The sequence below is a fragment of the Nannobrachium achirus genome, assembly GCF_963921795.1.
Source record: "Nannobrachium achirus genome assembly, chromosome: 1".
NCBI lineage: Eukaryota > Metazoa > Chordata > Actinopteri > Myctophiformes > Myctophidae > Nannobrachium > Nannobrachium achirus.
The window spans coordinates 76,057,351-76,081,025 of NC_137810.1; the positions used below are offsets into that span (position 1 = coordinate 76,057,351).

A 23,675-nucleotide genomic window follows, 5' to 3' on the forward strand; every position below is an offset into this window, starting at 1 on the left:
GGAATTTTAATTTTCCGACCTACGGTTCAAGAGTTATAGGGCAAAAGGTAAAGTGGGGTGTTATAGCGCCACCATGTGGCCGACTGATGTAATTATTTTTTTATTAATTCTTACCCTTATTATGAATCTCCTCACCAAGTTTTGAAACTGTAGCCCCTATGGTTTGCGAGAGAAAAATTATTGAATTTGAGTTTTTGCGATTCCCATTATAAGTCAATGGGGAAAATTAATTCACTAATAAATTCATATCAATTAAACGATACAACCTTTCTCTTAGAAAAGTAATAGCACACGATTCCCGATTAAGCCGGTCGATTTGACATATGGCGCGAGTGTGTGGCGCAAAAACTGTGGGAGGAGATTCGCGCCAAACTTTTGGTTACACTATAAATAAAGAAAAAAAAATAAAGTTTCCCTAGAACTATAGTGTGTTGCCCTGTTAGGGCAACCACACTAACTAGAAAATGTGCAATTTGTGAAATTGCGAGTGTGGTTGCCTGACTCACCTGGACGCGAGTTGTGGGGTGTGCTGGCGGGACCCCAGGAAAATGGTTTATCTTGTGCAGTATTTCAGTGGAACAGTTGGTTTAATAGATATCAAAATACATTCTTATCTTATCAAAGCAACCTTTCTGAACCTTAATCTTTTGAGATTAGCACAATATGATTTGATATTGTGTGATGTTGAAAATACTTTGTATAGAGTACATAATCTGCATAAAATTCTACATGCATTAAAACTCTGAACTCTGACTGGGGGGCTTTGGTAAAGTGGTCGATTAATGTAGTCTAATCATCGTCCTAACAATGTCCTGCAAATCAAAATATGAATGTTTGATGGCATGTCATTAAAATCTATCTTGACATGGCACACTGACTGACCATTACAAAAAGGTGGCGGTAGCCTGTCAATATAGGGCTATGCTTTCCCCACACTTGTATTATATTATGTCTAATTATGACTAAGATTCAGCACCTTTTATTTTTCTGTGCTGAGAATAGATATAAAATACCCTGTATTGCACTTGGGAACGTCTCACCTTATAATACAAGTGGAGCCAATGTTGAAACATGTCAAAGAGTTTAGTGGCTGTGTTGAAGCCATACCATTTGTATGCTGTATGATCGATACTGCTCAGCATGTCAGGCACATTATTGAATGGTGTCAAAATGACAATGCAAAACTATTGTTCAGGCTACTTTGTGACAAACTTTATCAGAGAGGTTGGATCCTTGTTGTTCGCTTCACCATCTTGCACACAGTACACGGATTGAAGTCCATCCAGCAGGGATTGAAGTCCATCCAGAGAGCATGGATTAGTCAGGACACCATCAATACAAGTTTTGACTCTTGCAAGGATCAAACAGTTATGTGGAACCATGTAAAATACATTATAACACCAGATTGTAGAGGCAAGAATAATTGGAAGTTGACAAACTGAATGTTCATGGGCTTGTGTATAATGGATTTATTCAAAATACACTTTTTCACTTTTTGTTCAAGTGGTGAATAACAATTCTGATTGTGGATAGTAATTCAAAAACCCCAAACACATCTGTATTCATAGTAAATGTCAGACTAAATAGATTACCAAACATATAAATTAACTTTCAAAACAGATTCACTTTTCAAACACATGGTAAAAAGAATAAGAGACACAAACACAGTAGCAGATATAGTTTAAAATGTTTATTAACAAACTGTTATTAGTACCTTTACTTTATGCAACACCATAAATATCTGTGCTATTATAATCAATGGTTAGTGGTTATGATTTTACCTTATGCAACACCATAAATATCTGTGCTATTATAATCAATGGTTAGTGGTTATGATTATATTTAACAATGTTATGGTTCAATTGTAAGATTTGTATGTTATGCTAAAGTTAACAGTTTTACTATTGACAGATATTTTACTATGGTTTATATTGATGTCAGATTGTTATTATTAGTACTATTATTGTCAAAACTAAAGTGGTGTAAAGTCTTACAAAATATGTAAGTGCTTGGCTTTAAACCTCAGCTATACTGGATATGTGCAAATGTTTTTATTTTATTTTATTTTTTTACTTTTACTCCACTACATCTTATCAAACATTATATTTTACTTTACAAATGTTGATTACTAACATAATACATTAACCACTACATTTAAAATTACATTCTGACTATTTGCTATTTACAAATTTTGATTATTAACATAATACATTAACCACTACATTTTTAATTACATTTTGACTATTTGCTATTTGAAAATGGCTGATCTACAATACTTTTAATAGTTTTTCTACACATTTATGCAAGCTAAACATTTGTAGTAGTTACCAAAACTGCAAAAAATATATATTTTAACCCTTCATTACCTATTTTAGATTTTCCAGGGTGAAGCGAAAAACCCCTGCCTCCTAATTTCAGAGTGCAGGGGGAAAAATGGTTCACCGACCCCTCAACGGCGATCAAGCAAGCTCCTGGAAAATGTATTTAAATAATAACTAACATTATGCAACTGATGAACAAATGTAGATATTGTTTAGTTACTATTTTTGTAAATATTAACACAATACATTACTTCATTGCTAATTAAATGTTGACTATTGAAACCTGTGAAGTGTTACATTTTGCATGTATATTTTTAGACGTGTGCTATTTTCTGTACATTTTGATGCCAATACTTTTGTATGTTTAATCAAATAAATTTGGAATACTGAACATTACATTTACTTACTAGAAGACTATTTCTATCTACTTTTAAGTCAAACATTGAGTACTTTTACCACCACTGTAAATATTTATATCTAACTTTTGAGTCAATTAAAGATGTTGAACTGTTAACTAACATTCTGTAATTGATTAACTAATTTAGTCTAACCAGGTGCTGCAGGCCTAAAAACAAACAGTGGGTTAAGAAATGATCAATATGCACATGCATATATAAGATGGGTCATGAACAGGCAGTATAAAATCCAAAGTGGCATTTGGTTAAAGATGGTTAGTCCATGTTTTTGTAATCCAATTTAGGGATGGCCAATAATGTCATTCTATGTGAGCTTATATAAATTCAGTACCACATGTCCATGAGCCAGAGCAAAAATTAAATGAACAAAGACATATTATTTTCAAAGAACATTCCTGAAAGGTAGAAAAAGGTTAAAGGCAGAACAATTCAAACATCTGTTAGCACTGTAGAATCACTCAACGGCATCTGAAAAACAGGGAAAAAAGTGTTAGTATATTTAACCAATGCAGACGGTTCACAATCAACATGACATGACTGAAATAAAGTATTCAAATGAAGAAACAGAAATTAGAATTTACCCCTGTAAAGCAGAAAAGTGTTAAAGACATAACAAGTGTCTAACAAGGCCACAATAAGAAATGTACTCGCAACTCAACATTTTATTGATATAGTACATGTAACATTACAATGGTCAAGGTTGTACATTGATTAAACAAACATTACATAATGTAGATCAACATGACATGACTGAAATAAAGTTATCAAATGAAGAAACAGAAATTAGAATTGACCCGTGTAAAGCAGAAAAGTGTTAAAGACATAACACGTGTATAACAAGGCCACAATAAGAAATGTACTCGCAACTCAAGATTTTATTGATCTAGCACATGCAACATTACAATGGTCAAAGTTGTACATTGATTAAACAAACAATACATAATGTAGATTAGTACACAACAATCACATAATGTAGATTAGTACACAACAATCACAGAAAGCAATGGGTTGGTTGGTTAGTTGGTTGGCGTTTAGGTGAGTAGGTCAAATCAGATTTGAGTTTTGGGAAATCGATTTCCATTATTTGAGGGCTATGTGTACCAGTAAGTGATGCATCTTGTGCATTGTAATGTATTACTGGTCTGATTTGACCTTTGTGGGACTAGAGCCTGCCAGGAGTGTGTTGATGAACAAAGTTCATCCATAGCCCCCATAACATCTCTGGTGTCCACCTTTGGGCAGATATCACCGTAAGTTCAAGTGTCATTGTGCGATTTTAAGTGTAGTTATATATATTTTACATTTAAAATGTAGTTATATATATATTTTACATTTAAAACCAACCCAAAGCGTTTCCATGAGACAAAAACCTATAGAACAGTCTATTCACAAAGGATTGGCCCTAACCCTAGTTATGAACATTTTAGTGACATCAGAGGCCCGACACGATGCTTTTATTGTGAAGCCAAGCGTTCCTGAACTTCTTTACTCCTGGAGGTTTCTGCATCAGGAATATAGCCGATCTGCAAGCCCGCGACGCGTTGAGCTTGTAGAAAAGTAGGTCTGCGTGCTGCCAGTGTTTGCAAGCACGTCCTGCAGTCTATGCACTAGTCATCTTCGGTGGACAATACGCAATACACAGGATTGTGATAGCTGTAGTATGTACGTAGCACTCCAGACTGTAGACATTGCTGTGGTCTTGAGATGTACATGTGATCCAACAGCGTGTTCTTTTCTGTGGTGGCCTCCTTGATGAGTTGTGCATATCCTCTGGACTCTAGAAGCCTTGTTATGGGCCCAGGAAAACCGTTCAGTAGGTCTTCGTTGAAGTCTCCACAGACTACGATGGGCTGGTGATCCATAACTTCCAAGGAGTCCAGAAGCGCCTTCAGGTTCTCCATAAATGGGTTACCATAATGTGGTGGTCTGTACACCGCAGCGATCAGAAGCTTGACAGGGGACTCGATCTTTACTGCCACAAACTCAAGGTTTGTCACATTGTGAAGGTAACGCTTTTCACTAGCCTGGAAATGGTCCCTCACATACACAGCGACGCCACCGCCGTTCTGTTCTGCACGTTCAGGTAGCTTTGCATATGACACGTGTCTGTTGCGGCTGAACATGGTGTAGCCGTCCAATTGCAGACTGTCAGCCACAAAGGAGCCAGTGAGATGAGTTTCTGTCAAGCACAGGACATCTGAAAGTGTCAGCTCGTGGTGTCGTTTGAGGTCCTGAATGTGAGCCGGTAGACTTTGAGTGTTGTGGTGGACAATCGTCAAAGTTTGGGCTTGGGCCGTCGTCTCTCGAAACTTCAACAGTGGCATGACACTGTCCAGAGACGCAGTCTTCATGGACTCCAGGGCAGCTGTGATTTCAGGATCAGCCCAGATTCTCTTCTCATCAAAGTCAATGATGTGCAATCCTTGCAGTGTCGTTGTCCTACTGAGGGCAACGTAGGCCATGCCTGGTAGGAAGACCGCTTTCAAGGAAACCACTGCGGATTGTGTAGTCTTCCCTTGGACTTTGTGAGACGTGCAAGCATATGCCAGCTTGATGGGAAATTGCCTGCGAATCACTTTGTGGTTACTCAGGTTTTCCTCCATCCTCTCGACGTACACCTGTGTGGCGCCAGGCGTAGTTCTCCGGTACTTCAGTCCTGCTTCAGGCTTGTCTAGCACCAGCCAAAGCTTGGTTACTGTAGTTCCGTCCCTGTCGACCCGCATGTCAACACCATCAATCTTGCCAAATGTGCCGTTTACAAGGCCATCCTCCACGTCTATGTTCCTAGTGATCATGACAGGGGCGCCTTCTGCAATTTGCAAGTTGTCCTCAAGATCCTTGTACTCTTTACCTTTGTTGGGTTTTGAGCGTCGAGTCATGCGGTGACTAATTTCGTCTCTCTCGTAGTCTTCTGCAGGTATGTCAACGATGTGAGTGTGTAGCAGAGACAAAGTGTCCGTGTTGTGTTTTTTAACCTGAGGGTTGGTTGCGAAGATGTGCAAAACATCCTTAGGACAATGTTGATCATCAGTCAGTCTCTCACCAAGGAGTGCTCTGTCTGCATCGCTCAGCCGTTCCCTCTTGTCCTTGACTCTCAACCTATTCAGAAGTTGTGCATAGGGCACGTCATCCTTCTGTCGCATGATTTCTGTCAACGTGACCATCTCAAAGTGTTCACGCAGAAGATCCGGTTTGCCTTCTTCTGGCACGCAGAGCGGTTTTCCGCTTGCCGTTGGAGGGAGCTGGTAAAAGTCACCTACTGCAAGTACCGACATGCCACCGAAGGGTTTCTTACTGCCTTTGATCTCTTGCAGTCTCCAGTGAACGTAGGTAAACAATTGCTTTGAAACCATCGAGATCTCATCGATGACGATGATCTCTGCATTTCCCAGCTTTGCCCTCACATCATCCAAACTGTTTCCCAGCCCTTTGTAGGGTGGGTTGAGGCTTCTGGGCAACTTCAACAGGGAGTGCAGTGTGTTACCCCCGATGTTGTACGCTGCAGTTCCTGTAAACGCAGACAGCAACACCATGGGCATGGATGCATCTGCGTCTTCATACAGTCTGGGGAGTCGACGGAGAATCCTTGTTGCCTCACCGAAGATGCACCTTATCAGGTGTGATTTGCCAGTTCCAGCACCCCCAGTGACAAAGAAGAAGAACGGCTCGGGGTTCTGCTCAAGTATGCTCTGAAAGCACCAGTCACGTACAGAGTGAAACACGGAGGCTTGTGTCTGGTTGAGGTTTTGACACATTGTACGCAGATAATCCAGGCTCATTTGCGGGGCTACTACTCTATGTGCAGGAATTGTACCCACCTCATGATTGCTGAATTCTGGCACATCATCTCGTTCTTCCACGTCCAGCGGATCCTCGTCTTGTTCGGCAAGACATTCCATGCGATCCAGCTCGTTTTCTGGGGCAATGTTGGCCCAGGCATTTTCAACTGGGCCATTTTTCCAGAACTCCTCCACGGCCTCTTCCACCGCTTGACTGTACTTTTCGAACCTCTTCTTGTTCTCAGCAACAATCGTTTTCGCGGGCCAAATCTCGTCTGTTCCGGGCAATCTCACACACGCGGACTCGTAGAATTCCTGGTATGTGGGGAATGCTTCGGTTTTGAGGGTCGATTGATAGCGATGAGGCAGGTAGACTTTAAGCAAGTTGCCATAGAATTTCTCTGGCTCCTTCTTTTCCGAGAATTTTGCATATCTGACAACTGCATCCTTGCCCTGGCGCATCTTAATGGTTCCCATGTTGTCAGACAACTTCACGCAACTTTCGGCTTTTGCTTGTTGGCCGTAGACCACCCTGTACTTGGATGCAAAGTCTGCTAGACACATGTTGTCAAACTCTGGTGTTTTGGGCCTGGCGTTGTACTTGTCCAGATATCCCTTCATCCACACTTGGTCCGAGTCGTCTGGTCTTTTCTTCAGCGCAGCGAGGGGGAGACTCATTTTCATTGCATCGTCATCCGTTGGGAGGAAGATAACGTCACGGGAGCATTTCTTCAACGGCATGCTGCAAGTCCTGGCCACTGCCTCCTGAGAGCTAACCTGCCTGTTTTTCACATAGGTTTGAACGAGTTGGTTCATGGCATCCCTCTCGGTGACTTTCGTCGGATCGATGCCAACTACTACCTGTTTCAGAAGTTCGCCCATCTCATGTTCTGCCTTGGATATGTAGGAGAGCATGTATGTGATTGCGATATGGTGATCCAGAACAAACTGGATATCCATGTTAGCATTCCAGGCCTTCAGGAAAACTGGGTTGTAGTTGTTCACAAAGCAGTCCTTCACGCCGCGCTTCATGAGGAGCACGCGGTTCTTCCTCATGTCTTCAAGACAGCTGTCGTACTCTTCGCTGGTCATATTGCACTTTGCCAGCAAGTCCGGCAGATCTGTCACTCCTGACGCAGAGTCCAGCAGCAGGTCGAAAATTGGTTTGAGTTTCGCCATAGCAGCTTCTGCTCTTGCCGTCTGTTTTTTGCCAATGCCTTCGGCACGCTTTGCCTTTGGTGCACTTTGGTTTGCGCCTTCATCCATGTCTTTGTTTGCTTCGCTTTCATCTTCTGTGCCACAGTCATTTCCAGTTGGATCAACCGCCTTTGGGTTTATTATGCAGGTTTTGTCCACTGGTGGCTTTGGAAATCCAAACCTGCATGTCCTCCTACCTTTCCTACAGGACTTTGTATGGTTTCGGCTGTGCATCTGAACCTGTAGGACAATTTGGTAAAGCACAGGATCTTCGTCCGGATCAGGCAGCTGGCACGAAATGTAGCGGTCTGCAAACTCGCAGATCTTCTCCTCTGAGTCAACGCCAAGGACGGGGGCGCCGTCGACCCACATTAATCCATGGAGGTGCGGGGACCCTCTGGCCTGAAACTCTATACGATGGAAGCAGTCGATGACGCGTCCTAATGGTAGAGCTTCTGAACGCACCAAGTTTGTGTAAGCGGAACGAACTCGCTTGTCAAACATTCGCATAGTTGTGACTGCGTTGCTTCTGAGAATGTCGCATTTCTCATTCCAGTCCAACTTTTCAAAATCCACGATCTGACCTTGCTGTGCTTTTATTGCCCTGATGACCTCTGGCCATCTGAACTCAGCCGCACTTATGGTCAAAAAGAAGGTGGGTGGGCCTAACTGACGGACCATGGCAAACAAGTCCAACAATGTCTTGTGCCAGTAAGCTGGAGTCCCTCTAATTGGTGACATGAATCGTGTTGCGTCTTTGTTTCTGACCAGTCTCTCGACTTCAGCCTTGTCTTGCAACATCTTGTTGGTGATCCTGCGACCATCCTTGGTTAAAGGTTTTCCTTTCTTTAACTGAAATGAGATGGTGTTTTTCGCAATGTGTGTCTCTGAGACACAATGTGCAAAGAAGAGAAAGCTTTGGTCTTTAGCGAACCGACCGTCAACACTGAAAAGTCTTGTGTTAAAGTAACGGCTTGGGGACAGTGGGATCCTTCTCTTCACGTCCAACGTGTTTGCTCCAGTTGGAAACAAAGTAGGGAAGGCCTTTGCTTCGAGGTTAGGGACAGTGCTGTAGCTGACAGGCCTGTTGCCTTCGGCGGGGGCAATGCTAAATATGCCATCTCCATAGGTCATCAATTCTTGTCCTATGTCATCTGCCTCCAAGCAACTGTCTAGGCCATGTCCAGGTCTCAGCGCATCTTGCTCATCTTCAGCACTGGGGGGATCTTGATCCACTGCCCGCGATGCGTCGAGAGCTTCAGTAGACTCCGCTACTTCCATCATTTCGGCCTCATCACAACTGTCCATGACTTCGTCTGCGGGCAGGTTTTCAACCTGGCCCTCCACATCGTCGTCATCGTCTCTGATTGGGATGTCTCTGTAGTTTGGGTTAATCTGGTTGAGTGTCCTCGCGCCCAGTACAACATTCCTCATATTGACAGTGTGAAACAAATAATGGCCTTTGTGCCGCAGACTCCGCTTTAGCTTCATTCGGTACAATCCGGATGAGCCGAGCCTTCTCGGTAAGGCATTTATTGTGGTTTCCATCCGTGATGGCACACACACCACAGCACCATGTACAGCCCCCTGTTTGCCTTTAGGGAGTGTGAGAATCTTGGCAAACGGTATGTGCAAAGCTAGGATTTGCCTTTCCAGAACATTCAGGTTGCTGAGCTCTGGGGGAATGGGTGCTAGCTCTAAATTGTTTGCGACAGCCAAACCTGGCATTCTTCCAGATTTCAGGGTGTCCCGACAGCACTTGCATATCCACTCCTGACGCCTTTCTTCAGGGACAGTGCAGTCTAGCGGGCCTCCACATTGATCGTCACACGAATGGACGTATTTGCCTGTCAAGCAGGCGGCAACCAGCTTGCGGTTTTGTGTGAAGTCGGACCGATGGCAACGATAAACTTGTTCCGCGAAAAGCGCCCGATGGCACGTTGTGCACACATAAGTCGGGCCATCTTCTATGTCTTTCTGGAAAGTGGCTATGGCGATTTCTTCTAACCTTTTCTGTTTTGCAGCAGCTCTAGCAGCAGCTTCAGCTTCCCTCTCCTTTTCGTCATGTCTCAGTCTGAGCTGGACTTGACACAACACATTGTACCTACGTTTAACTTTCAATGCAGCGCGGACACGGCGGCGCAACTTGAAATACATGTCCGTTTTGCATTTGTGGTCCATGTAAAACTTCATGTGTTTCCTGACCTTTTCCCGGTACTCAACATCTTCATTGAACCTTTTATTGCCATATGCCTTCCGCTGCTTTTTGAATTCCTCATCTTCCCTGTACCTCTTGTTGCCATATCCCTTCTTCTTCCCTCTAAACTCCTCATCTTCCCTGTACTTCCATTTTTCATTTGCCTTCGTGAAATTATTTTGCTGTTCCCTGAATATTCTATCTCTTAGGCGTCTCATGGCCATGTATTTCTGCATGTATGCCTTCCTCTGAGAACTAGGTTTTTCCTTGCGATCAGATCGCATTTGAGCCCTATTTTCCCTTCTAATCATTTTCCGTCTACGTTCTTTATTCATTTTGTTGGCCCCATCAGTTGTGTCTGACATCACTACTGTGGATGGTTCAGAGCTAACCTGCAGATAATGTTCGGTGATTGGATGGCCAGTGTCAGATTCATCCTTGCTAGTCAGATCAACAGGCCCTTTTTGATGCAGGTTGAGAGGATGCACGTGCATAGTTGATGGACGTGGTGACAGAGCACTTGTGTGTACAAATGTCACTGGCATGAAGTCAAATTGCATGTGGTCAATGCGTGACGAATGCAAGAAGTCATTCAGCGTGTCAATATGAGCAATGAGATCTTCTAAGCGAGTGAAGGTCATCATTACAGCTTTGCCTCCATTCCATTCAGGCAAAGGTAGGCCATCAACACTTCTGTCATGAGAGTCAAAGAGTCCATATCTTCCAGAACTGTCTCTAAACACAGCAATGGTGTACGGTGATACTGTAAGGAGAGCATATGTCACATTTTGAGACAGACACTGAAGTCTTTCCTTAAGATTTAACCACCAATGTTGTCGGCGAGGCTCTCCCTGATCTCTCATATAGCCCATTTCTATGTTCTCTCTTCGGACAGAGTACCTATTGTGTTGCGTTTCCACAGTGAGCGGCGTTTCTTCCATCGATAGATGTTCGCTCCTAAATTGCCCTAGCCGTTTTATTTTTTCTATTGTTCTTTTATACAGACCGTCTCCCTTGTCCAATATCTTGTCAAGATCATCTGTCTTCAAGTCCAGACCTTCATTTAGGTGTGCCAGAAATGCCAGAGCCATGCATGTACACTGACGATTCTGTGACATTATGGAAAATGAACGATGATTCTGGCTTTTGGATGCTTGCACAGATATCACAGAGGGTGGTGCGATGCATGGTTGTTGTACAGGGTCATTGTCGGAGAATTCCATGTCCTCGCATGGTTGTTGTCCAGGGTCATTGTGAGAGATTTCCATGTCCTCACCAATGTTGCCTTTCTCTTCGACAGACTGTACCTCTAGCTGAGGCTCCATGGCTGGACTAAATGTTTCTTGCTTCCCTTCATCCTCCTCAGCGCAACCATTTGGTGTTTTTTTACGTTTCCCATCAGCCCACTGTTTACTTACGGCAATCGATCTTCGGGTTTTTCTCGGCATGATGTCAAAGTTCTAGGTCTAAACTTGTAAAATATCCACTCTTTAGCAAAAGAAGAACCTTCAAATATGTAGTAATAATCACAAAATACTAAGCATCAAGAATCAACTTACTTACTGTGTGTGTGTGTGTGTGTGTGTGTGTGTGTGTGTGTGTGTGTGTTAAACTAACCTTGTAGCAGTGTCACTCTGGGAAAGTCTCGGTCGGTCAACTGCAGCCGTGTCTAGATGTCCAATCGCAGAAGAGAAGAAGCCACCGGCCACAGCTGTAAATAATTTCAAAAACACTGTATTTTAGATACAGAGTTAAACTGAACATACATGTACCAGTAAGACACCTTAATCGGGAGATAAGCCCCGTCCCATACACAAACTTTAGAAGGCCAATCAGGAGGTAATATGGAACATTTGACAGATCCTTGTTGATGACATGACTCTAGACATACTGTGCACCAATTTGTGTTACTTTAGGGAAAAACATTTAGGAGTGGTGTGCAAAAATGTGTTTATCAAGAATCTGCCTCATGGTGACGCTAGAAGAGGGCCATGTGAGAAACGAGGTTGTGGTTTGGATGCCAAGGAGTGTGTGAGTGCAAAGTTTGGCATGGATAGGGGCAATGGTGGCAGAGATATGAGTAGGGGAAAAGTGTGATGTGAAGGACAGCCTGACAGCCGGTGGAGGTTTTGATAGTAACTGCGACCTGACAGTCGCAATCAATGGTTGACACTCTAAAATCCATTATGCACATGTGTTAAGGAACGGTGGCGGAGATATGAGTGGGGGAAAAGTGTAGCGTGACGGACAGACTGACTGACAGCCGGTGGAGGTTTTGATTGTAATTGTGACCTGATGGTCGCAATTAAAGGGATATTCCACTTTCAACAGGGAAACAGCTTATGGGCTTCTCCCTACATACACAGTCATTGTAACTTCAAACTTCATTTTAACCGTGATAGATTCATTAAAAACACACATTATTTGTCTACTGACTCATACTACCCTCCTAATTTGTGTACAGGCTGTGTTTTTTTCCATAACTTTTTTCATTTATTTTTATAATTATTTGGGGAAATGGGAAAAAAATGAAATACAAAAATAATTAAAGCTGCAAGCAGCGATGACCGGGCCCTCGCAGCTCTACCCATGTCACAAGGGGCAGCAGCATATCAGAAGAGGGGGCGGGGCTAAGTTACACTAACCAATTAAGGACAAGGAAACAAGTCAAATGACACCACCCACAGGTTTTTATGACAAACGGTTGACGAGATAAACCCAAATAAAGTTTCGGCCAATCAGAAGAGGGGGCGGGGCCAAGTTTAACCAATTAAGCTTAAGGACTCTGAAACAAGTCAAATGACCCCACGCAGAAGTTTGTATGATAAACGGTTGAAGAGATAAACCCAAATAAAGTTTTCATCAGAAGAGGCGGTGAGGCTAAGTTAAACCAATTAAGGTTAAGGACTCTTAATCAAGTCATATGTCACCACCCATACGTCTGTACGACAAACGGTTCATGATATACAAAGGCACTTCCTGTTTGGCGAAGGGCACTTCATGTTTGGCGAAAGAAGCACCGATTAAGGTTTAGGATTCTTAATCAAGTCATATGACACAATCCATGCGTCCATAAGACAAACAGTTCATGAGATATAGAGGCACTTCCTGTTTGGTGAGGGGCACTTCCTGTTTGGCAAAGGAAGCAGCAATTAAGGTTAAGGCCTCTTAATCATGTGATATACGACAAATGGTTCATGAGATATAGAGGCACTTCCTGTTTGGCGAGGGGCACTTCCTGCTTGGCGAAGGAAGCACCGATTAAGGTTAAGGATTCTTAATCAAGTCATATGACACAATCCATTCGTCCATAAGACAAACAGTTCATGAGATATAGAGGCACTTCCTGTTTGGTGAGGGGCACTTCCTGTTTGGCGAAGAAAGAACCAATTAAGGTTAAGGACTCTTAATCATGTGATATAACGCCACCCACGCGTCTGTACGATAAACTGTTCATAAGATATATAGGTATTTCCTGTTTGGTGAAGGGCACTTCCTGTTTGGGGAAGGAAGCACCAATTAAGGTTAAGGACTCTTAATCAAGTCATATGATGCCATCCACGCGTCTGTACGACAAACGGTTCATGAGATATAGAGGCACTTCCTGTTTGGCAAAGGGCACTTCCTGTTTGGTGGCACTTCCTGTTTGGCAAAGGAAGCACCAATTTATGTTATTAAGGACTCTTAATCAAGTCATATGACACTACACACGTGTCTATACTACAAACGATTTATGATATATAGAGGCACTTCCTGTTTGGCGAGGGGCACTTCCTGTTTGGCAAAGGAAGAACCAATTAAGGTTAAGGACTCTTAATCAAGTCATATGACACCAGCCACACGTCTGTATGTACGACAAACGGTTCATAAGATATAGAGGCACTTCCTGTTTGGCGAAGGGCACTTCCTGTTTGGCGAAGGAAGTTTGATCCTTCGCCACGGGCACGCTGTGTTACGATAACTCACGATTCGAGCAACTTTTTATCGTTAAGGTGTCTTGAGTATGCCGAGCGAATTTGAAGTTGATCCGATTAACCCCCTAGGAGGAGTTCGTTAAAGTGCGACCCGTGAAAACGGCAAAAAATGCGGCAAAACGCCACTAATTAGTCAAAATGGCTTACTTCCTGTTTGGTTTCGGACATGGCGCCAAGAGACTTTTTTGTGAGTCCAGACATGATACAGGTGTGTACCGATTTTTGTACTTGTGGGTGAAACCGTATAGTAGGGCTGTTGCGTTGACATTTTGTACTTTAGAGATACTGTGTACCGCTTTGCGTGATTTTATGGCAAAATTTGTGGGAGCAGTGTCCAAAATTTCTTTTTTTTTTTTTTTTATCGGCCAGATGGTGGCGCTAGATGGAACAGATGTATTTTAATGACATGATTGTAGAGATACTGTGTACCGCTTTGCGTGATTTTTGGGCAAAACCTTTACGAGCAGTGTCCAAAAATGTGTCTTACAAGTCGGCCTCATGGTAGCGCTAGAAGAGGGGCATGTGAGAAATGAGGGGTTGTGGTTTGGCAGCCAAGGAATGTGTGTGCAAAGTTTGGCATGGATGGGGGCAACGGTGGTGGAGATATGAGTAGGGCAAAAGTGTGACATCACGTGACGTGACTGCCTGACAGCCGGTGGAGGTTTTGATGGTAACTGCTAACTGATATTCGCAATTAATGGTTTACATACTAAAATCCATTATGCACATGCGTCATGGTAGAGAAATGAGTAGGGGAAAAGTGTAACGGGACGGACAGACTGACTGACAGGCAGTGGTGGTTTTCATACTAACTGCGACCTGACAGTGCAATTAATGGTTTACATACTAAAATCCATTATGCACATGTGGAAAGTTTGTCCGTCACATTTGGGGTTAATTACAATTTTGTCATTTTACATCAACTATAGATTTTTTTTTTAATTGGAAAATAGCAAGGCAGGCAGGGAGACACGTTTAGAGCTTGTAGATCGGCTGTTTTTGCTACTTGGCATGAAGCAGGTTCATTTACAAAGTTAAAATCCAGAGATAAAAGGTTTCATGCCGGCAGTATATGCAATGTGGCCTTCAGGAGTGAGTGGTGAAAAATTGCGGCCTTCTCCAATAACAAAGTTGGCCACTCCTGCTATAGAGGTACTGTGTAACGATATGCGTGATGTTTGGACAAAATCTGTAGGAGTACTGTAAAAAGCACCTCCTGGTAGCACTATGCCAGATAAGCAACTGTCACTTCGCATACACAAAGAAGGCAGTCGTAGCCAATCAGGAGGGAATATGGGGATTTGGGACAGATCCATGTTGATGACATGACTTTAGAAATACTGACTGACAGCCGGTGGAGGTTTTGATAGTAACTGCGACCTAATGGCAATTAATGGTTTACATACTAAAATGCATTATGCACTTGTCATGGATATGAGTAGGGGAAAAGTGTGACGTGCCGGACAGACTGACTGACAGGCGGTGGAGGTTTTGATAGTTAACTGCACCTGACGTCGCAATTAATGATACTAAAATCCATTATGCGCATGGAAAGTTTTTCCGTCACATTTGGGGTTAATTACAATTTTGTCATTTTACAACAACTATAGAAATCAAAAGTTCAATATTTCCCAAACCAATATTTTCATCATATGGCAAGAGATATTGTGTAGCAATTCTTTTTTCAGCTTGCAGATAGCTGTTGTTGCTACTTGACATGAAGCAGGTCATTCATTTACATTCAAGTTAAAAAATAAGTTTCTGGCCGACAGCATATGCAATGTGGCCGTCTGGATGAGTGGAGAAATATTGCCATCATTGAAGTTGGCCACTACTGATATAGAGGTACTGTGTAACGATATGCGTGATGTTTGGACATGGTAGCACTATGCCAGACATATGTGAAAAATGTGGGGGAGAGGTTCTGCCCTGTCATCCAGGGAGTGTGTGTGTGGTCAGTTTCGTTGCTCACAGACAGAAACAGACAGAAACAAGGTGCAAATCATATTCTCAGACATGCCTTTGGCCTGGGGGAGACAATAAAGTGTGCGCTAAAATAATCTAGAAAATGTATCTTTAGAATTGTAATGGCATCGAGGACATACATTCTGGTGTCAACCCCAATTATTATTCATTTAGTAGACCCCCCAGAAAAACTTGATTCTGTAATCACTTAGGTGTCAAACAACAAACCTCAACAAACCAAATGTGTATCTCTGCATCTACACATCCTAGCTAACGGAGTGCACTCAGCAGTTTGGGAATGTGTTCGTTCAGTGACCCCTCAACACCTAAGACCACAGGCAGGGTATAGACTGGGGACCTAAAACTATGACATCAGTCTATATAAAAGGTATTACAATTGAACTGTAGCTTTCAACTTTTTCACTTTTTATTAGGGATGAGCAACCGGGAACCACTATCAGCTAATAGTGATATACAGTATATATGTATGGGTCAATTTAGATCCCCTGAAAACTTGGGTCAGGATTTACACAGTATTTTTAGAATCAACCTCAGTCCTAAATGGGTGAAGTATACTACTAAGTAGGCTAATGCAGATGTATTTGCCAGTGGTAGAAACTCTAAATAAGTATGGAATCATCCATTTACTTTCAAAATGTGTTTGTAAATGTCTGCTTGAACAGTACTGCTGAGTCTGCTTAGCTAGTAGATCTGCTATTTTTGGCTATTGTTCTACTATAATAGGGATGCTAGGGTTTAAGTGGTTAATCCTATCACACAAAGATTTGGCGGCCCCCCTGTAGTAACTCTGAGGACCCCCTAGGGGTCCCGGCCGGACCCCCTGTTGAAGACTCCTGCTCTAGTACATTAAATTAGACCTCTGCATCTACTTGGGATGTCATTAACGGTTAATTGACCAGCTGGTTAGCCATCAAGTGTGGGGGTCAGCAGCAATGACTGCATGTTTACAGAAGTGTGGGGGTCAGCAGCAATGACTGCATGTTTACAGTTCTAGCTTTTTTTATTCATACAGCGGGTCCCATGTCCAAAATAGCAGATCTACAAGGTCAAAATGTGTTGCATGAGCCTGCAGTTGTCAGCAAATACAAAAATCCACTGCCATGCACATTTCTCATGGATGTTATAGTTGATCTTCAGAGACATGAATGGAGATCACTGTTACATCTGAAACTATTTGATTTGCGTGTGTCAGTTAAAACAAACCTTGCAGTGTCAGTCAGTCTGGGAAGGTCGGTCCGTCAACAACAGCCGTGTCCACCAAAAGAACAGAAGATCTGTCGTCGGGTCACAGCTGAAAATAATTCAAAAAAGACTGTATTTTAGACCCAACTGAAGATACATGCATTATTGATTTACACACTGAAATCCATTGTGCACATTTTAAGTAGTTATTAACAATTCACCCTTTGTTAGCCTTCTGGTTGGTCCCTGACTGACCAACCAGCAGGCTCTATGTGCCTTGTTCTGCCTTTTTAAAAATAAAATAAAAAATAACCGATCTACAAGCTCACAACGCCTTGCAGTGCGAGACGTTGTGAGGTCTGCTTTTTTTGGCTAAAGTTCTCAGAATATGGACGCTAGGGTTCAAGTGGTTGATATACAACGGGTAATGTGACAAAGGCCCTGACAGTATGACTCAGACATATGGGTTGGATTGACAGTGAGGCACAGGTGTGAAACAACAAAGCTCTCGTACAGGGGTCTTCAACGTTTTCAGGCCAGGGACCCCTTGGCTGAGAGAGAGATGAAGCAAGTACCCCCAATACAAATTGTGTAAAATTGTGTTGCCGAATAAAACTGTTCATAGATTTCTTAGACAGACTTGTTTGATAGCACTGTCATCCTATTGTCATGTGTATTTTCATACATTTAACCACTTGAACCGTCAAATATTTTAATCTTTTTCCCACTACAAACCTCTTTGCCAAAAATAGCCGATCTACAAGCTTACAAAGTCTCGCAGAGATCGGCTATTTTTGGCTAATGTTCTACTAGAATAGGGATGCTAGGGTTCAAGTGGTTAATGCAAAAAACATGATCCTATCACACAAAGATTTGGGCGGTCCCCCTGTAGTGACTTTGAGGACCCCCTAAGGGTCCAAGACCCTGTTGAAGACTCCTCTTGTACATGAAACGAGTCCTCTGCATCTACTAGGGATGTCATTAACGATCAGCTGGTTAGCCGTCAAGTGTGGGGGTCCAAAATAATCATAATTAACTGGGGACCCCCCACCCTGACAAGCACTTTGTATAACACGGTTATATTGTGAAATCATATTTAAAATGGGGACCCCCCACCCTGACAAGCACTTTGTATATTGTGAAAATAGCCGATCTACATGCTGTGAGCATGTAGATCAGCTATTTTCACAATTTCTGTCTCTAATATTTGACAATTTGGCCAACGTTTAATTTGACATTTTAGGAGTATTAAAAAGTCATTAAATTGTCACTTTAGAAATGTGCAGATACCCTCTATTCCCTTAAACTTTGGTTTGTTTACTGTTGAGTGAGAAAACAATGCTGCACATTCAGTTAATCATCTAGAGACCCCCCAAAATAATTTGGGAATCCCCCTGGGGGTCCCGACACACAGGTTGAGAACCACGGGCCTATGTGAAACATTTGGGGCAGTGGGAAACAGTCATGTATCATGTTGTGGTTCTGTTATGGCATCTATGGAGTGTGTGCACGGTTTCATGTTGATCGGTACCAGAGATTAGCAGTCAACAGACACATGAATGGACAGGGTGCAAAAAATATTCTCTGCCATGCCTTTGGCCTGGCAGAGACAACATTTGCTCAAATATTTGATTGTGACAGTCAGTTAAAACAGTAAGCTAATGCAAATGGAATTGCCAGTGGTACAACTTTACAAAATTTGTTTGTAAGGGCCTTTGCACACAGGAGCATAGCATTTTTTCCCGTTAGCCAATGAGTTTTTACCACAACCTTATCATAGATTCCATATAGCTGATCTACAAGCTCACAACAAACCAGGGGTCTTCAACATTTTCAGGCCAAGGACCCCTTAGTTGAGAGAGAGATGAAGCAGGGACCCCCACAACCTTATCATAGATTCCATATAGCTGATCTACAAGCTCACAACAAACCAGGGGTCTTCAACGTTTTCAGGCCAAGGACCCCTTAGTTGAGAGAGAGATGAAGCAGGGACCCCCACAACCTTATCATAGATTCCATATAGCTTATCTACAAGCTCACAACAAACCAGGGGTCTTCAACGTTTTCAGGCCAAGGACCCCTTAGTTGAGAGAGAGAGATGAAGCAGGGACCCCCACAACCTTATCATAGATTCCATATAGCTGATCTACAAGCTCACAACAAACCAGGGGTCTTCAACATTTTCAGGCCAAGGACCCCTTAGTTGAGAGAGAGATGAAGCAGGGACCCCCACAACCTTATCATAGATTCCATATAGCTGATCTACAAGCTCACAACAAACCAGGGGTCTTCAACGTTTTCAGGCCAAGGACCCCTTAGTTGAGAGAGAGATGAAGCAGGGACCCCCACAACCAAGTTTGGGCGGAAACGGTGCTGTCTTTCACAATAAAACACCACCAGTTAGCTCATAGCCGTCAACTTGCAAAAGTACTTTTTCAGCCGTTTTAACGGCAAACGCCCGGGGCAGGACTCAACTTTATAACGAACTGGAAAGCTAACCTAACGTTAGCTTCGTTTAGACGACAGCAAAGCCATTAGCGCTGCTTTCGAGTTAGTTTATACAACATGGCAGTTTGCTATCAAGCTAACGTTAGCTTAAACACGACGCAGAACAAAAAGAAATGGTCATGTTAAAGAAAGTTAATTACCTCAGTGTTGTAGGGTCCTGCGGGGAAAAGGAAAGATGTAACAATATCCAAGTAAATCAAATGGAATCGCTGGAAAATAGTAGCAATAAATCTGTGTGTAGTGTCTGTCTCGTCTCAACCAGGGTCTCAACACCAAACAAACAGCACGACAGCGTAAAGCAGTCTGAGGGGGCGTGTCCTCTGGTTTTACAGCAGAAGCTTCTAGAATCAGCGAAAGAATCCTGGAATTCCGGTCTGTGATTGGCTTGAGCCAATGACGTAGCAGGAAGTGTATGAGCTTGTAGTCCTCTCCGGTCCTCTCCCAAGGTTTTTTTTATTGCCATTTTATGATTTATTATAAGTATACAGGAAAGTGTTATTAACATTACTGTCCTGTTTAAAAATGAATGAATAAACAGTAGCATAACCAAGGTTACTCTTCTGTAGATAGATTAGAGATAGATTGTAACATTTAATTATCAATAAATATCCATTAAATAATAAAAAGATCGCTTTGTAAAATACAATTTATTTATTATTCAAAAGTAAGAAATACATTGTAACATTTAATTAACAATAATTATCCATTAAATAATAAAGAAATATCACTTCATATAATACAATTTATTTATTATTAAAAAATAAGGCACAGACCTTTCATGTTTTTGTATGACCCGCCCACTAATGGTGGATTGATTTATTGATTGATTGATTGATTGATTGATTGAACGATTGATTGATTGATTGAAGACTTTATTAGACGTTTGCATGTAGGAAAAGGTACAGTTTCATGACGGTACAGTTCACTGGTCTGGTACAAGGTTAACTAAAAGGAGATCTAAGCACTTGGCTTATTTGCACAGGAAACCATCATGTAACCTTGAATGACAGACGAATAGAAGACAGTGCATGCAGTATAGTAAAAAAATATATATATATATATATATAGCAAACATATAATTTTCCGATTGTCTGTCTGTCTGTCTGTCTGTCTGTCTGTCTGTCTGTCTGTCTGTCTGTCTGTCTGTCTGAATGAGTGAGTGAGTGAGTGAGTGTCTGTCTGTCTGTCTGTCTGTCTGTCTGTCTGTCTGTCTGTCTGTCTGTCTGTCTGTCTGTCTGTCTGTCTGTCTGTCTGTCACAGCGTTTCTCCTCAGTGGCTGGAGCAATTGATCTGAAATCGCATCACCATTAGCATATGAATACACCTGACTAACTGTGAAGCCCGTTTGTCACTTTCACAAATCATATGCTGTATATTAGCATTTTTATGGTGTATCTATATCTATTCTGCATCTAGCATGAGGCATATCTATTCTGCATCTAGCATGAGGCAACATGTTTAACCAGCTCTGTGTGTGTGTGTGTGTGTGTGTGTGTGTGTGTGTGTGTGTGTGTGTGTGTGTGTGTGTGTGTGTGTGTGTGTGTGTGTATAATCGCATCACCATTAGCATATGAATACACCTGACATAACTGTGAAGCCCGTTTGTCACTTTCACAAATCATATGCTGTATATTAGCATTTTTATGGTGTATCTATTTCTATTCTGCATCTAGCATGAGGCATATCTATTCTGCATCTAGCATGAGGCAACATGTTTAACCAGCTCTCTGTGTGTGTGTGTGTGTGTGTGTGTGTGTGTGTGTGTGTGTGTGTGTGTGTGTGTGTGTGTGTGTGTGTGTGTGTGTGTGTGTGTGTGTGTGTGTGTGTGTAATCGCATCACCATTAGCATATGAATACACCTGACATAAGGTCAACTAAAAGGAGAAAGCGGCAGAAAGCGCTGTTCTTCTATTCTCTCTTGTCAGTTGTCAACTTGTAGATCAGGGGTTCTCAACAGGGTGTCCTCAGAGTTACTACAGGCCGGGGCCATCCAAATCTTTGTGTGATAGAAGCTTTTTTTCTCCATTTCTTTATCAACCACTTGAACCCTAGCGTGTGTGTGTGTGTGTGTGTGTGTGTGTGTGTGTGTGTGTGTGTGTGTGTGTGTGTGTGTGTGTGTGTGTGTGTGTGTGTGTGTGTGTGTAATCGCATCACCATTAGCATATGAATACACCTGACATAAGGTCAACTAAAAGGAGATCTAAGCACTTGGCTTATTTGCACAGGAAACCATCATGTAACCTTGAATGACAGACGAATAGAAGACAGTGCATGCAGTATAGTAAAAAAAAAAAAAAAAAAAAAAAAATATATATATATATATATATATATATATATATATATATATATATATATATATATAGCAAACATATAATTTTCCGAATGTCTGTCTGTCTGTCTGTCTGTCTGTCTGTCTGTCTGTCTGTCTGTCTGTCTGAATGAGTGAGTGAGTGTCTGTCTGAGTGAGTGTCTGTCTGTCTGTCTGTCTGTCTGTCTGTCTGTCTGTCTGTCTGTCTGTCACAGCGTTTCTCCTCAGTGGCTGGAGCAATTGATCTGAAATCGCATCACCATTAGCATATGAATACACCTGACATAACTGTGAAGCCCGTTTGTCACTTTCACAAATCATATGCTGTATATTAGCATTTTTATGGTGTATCTATATCTATTCTGCATCTAGCATGAGGCACATCTATTCTGCATCTAGCATGAGGCAACATGTTTAACCAGCTCTGTGTGTGTGTGTGTGTGTGTGTGTGTGTGTGTGTGTGTGTGTGTGTGTGTGTGTGTGTGTGTGTGTGTGTGTGTGTGTAATCGCATCACCATTAGCATATGAATACACCTGACATAAGGTCAACTAAAAGGAGAAAGCGGCAGAAAGCGCTGTTCTTCTATTCTCTCTTGTCAGTTGTCAACTTGTAGATCAGGGGTCCTCAACAGGGTGTCCTCAGAGTTACTACAGGCCGGGGCCATCCAAATCTTTGTGTGATAGAAGCTTTTTTTCTCCATTTCTTTATCAACCACTTGAACCCTAGCGTCCATATTCTGAGAACTTTAGTCAAAAATAGATCGTAACCAGGCCTGGAATTTCGTCATTTTAGGGGCAAGGCCACTTGGCCTTTGGGGTTGTCCATGTTTTGAGGGCACAAAGGCCAAATGCCAGGGCAGGGAGGCCATCAAATAAAACAAGATTTTAGTCCATTGAAATAATTATTTGAATTTAAGGGTTACATTTCTTATGTAGAATATCTGCTGTGAAATAAATAAATACATATTTACAATCTGATGCTCAGCCCTGCACAAATCAAAGAAACTGGATTGGTTTAAAAATGGGGACTCAACAAGACACTGGTGTCCACATGACAAGAAAGACACTGATGTTTACATATTGACAACACAGAGGAGAAAGTAGTACAGTCAGCTGGGCTGGGGCATTAAGGCCAATGTGGCCTCAGGGCATGACATTTTTTGGAGGGGCACAAGGCCAAACTGAGGGTTAACGGCGGCCATGGCCTTCATGGCCTCCCTGAAATTCCTGCCCTGATCGTAACATTTAATTATCAATATATATCCATTAAATAATCATGATTTTGTATGACCCACCCACTAATGATTGATTGATTGATTGATTGATTGATTGATTGATTGATTGATTGATTGATTGAATATAATATAACATTGAATGACAGACGGATAGAACAGAGTACTATGCAGTAGATATAGTCAGAGAAAAAAGGGAAATTGAAAAATATATACAGTAGATAATTACAAAGAAGAGTCAGGGGGAGGCAGGGGCGTCAAGTATTGCAGGGGTATGCAGCTGCCATACCCGGGGTCCAGGGGGGAAAATAAAAGTTACTTTTAAATATACATCCATGAATGTTTCTTTGTCTATCTGCGCTGGTTATTATGTTGTTAAATTACAGTAAAATAACTACAAATGCGAAATTTAACATAATGGTCACTTAAACAAGGTATTGTAATTATATTCTCCACAATTGTATTCTCCTCATCTTGACAAAATGGTATATTCCCAGGTCCCACAGGTCAGCTGCACAGGTGAAATGCATTATTGTTAATTGTGGCACGTTTAACTAACAGGCTAAGTTTAGCTG

General features: G+C 42.1%; 1 protein-coding gene across 1 annotated transcript; it reads right to left on the reverse strand.

Annotated features, from left to right (window-relative positions):
• Positions 1-1,675: 1,675 nt before the first annotated feature.
• On the reverse strand, positions 1,676-19,831 carry LOC308285648 (uncharacterized protein). Its single transcript, XM_080726480.1, has 3 exons — positions 19,701-19,831; positions 17,074-17,161; positions 1,676-11,621 (listed from the first exon to the last, which is right to left on the reverse strand). Exon 3 carries the CDS (start codon positions 11,356-11,358, stop codon positions 4,345-4,347), a length of 7,014 nt encoding a protein of 2,337 aa, XP_080582606.1. The 5' UTR covers positions 11,359-11,621; positions 17,074-17,161; positions 19,701-19,831; the 3' UTR covers positions 1,676-4,344.
• Between the last annotated feature and the right edge of the window lie 3,844 nt (positions 19,832-23,675).

Coding starts and splice junctions, on each gene's coding strand:
- LOC308285648 (XM_080726480.1), bottom strand. CDS start 11,358: ATGCCGAGAAAAACCCGAAGATCGATTGCCGTAAGTAAACAGTGGGCT.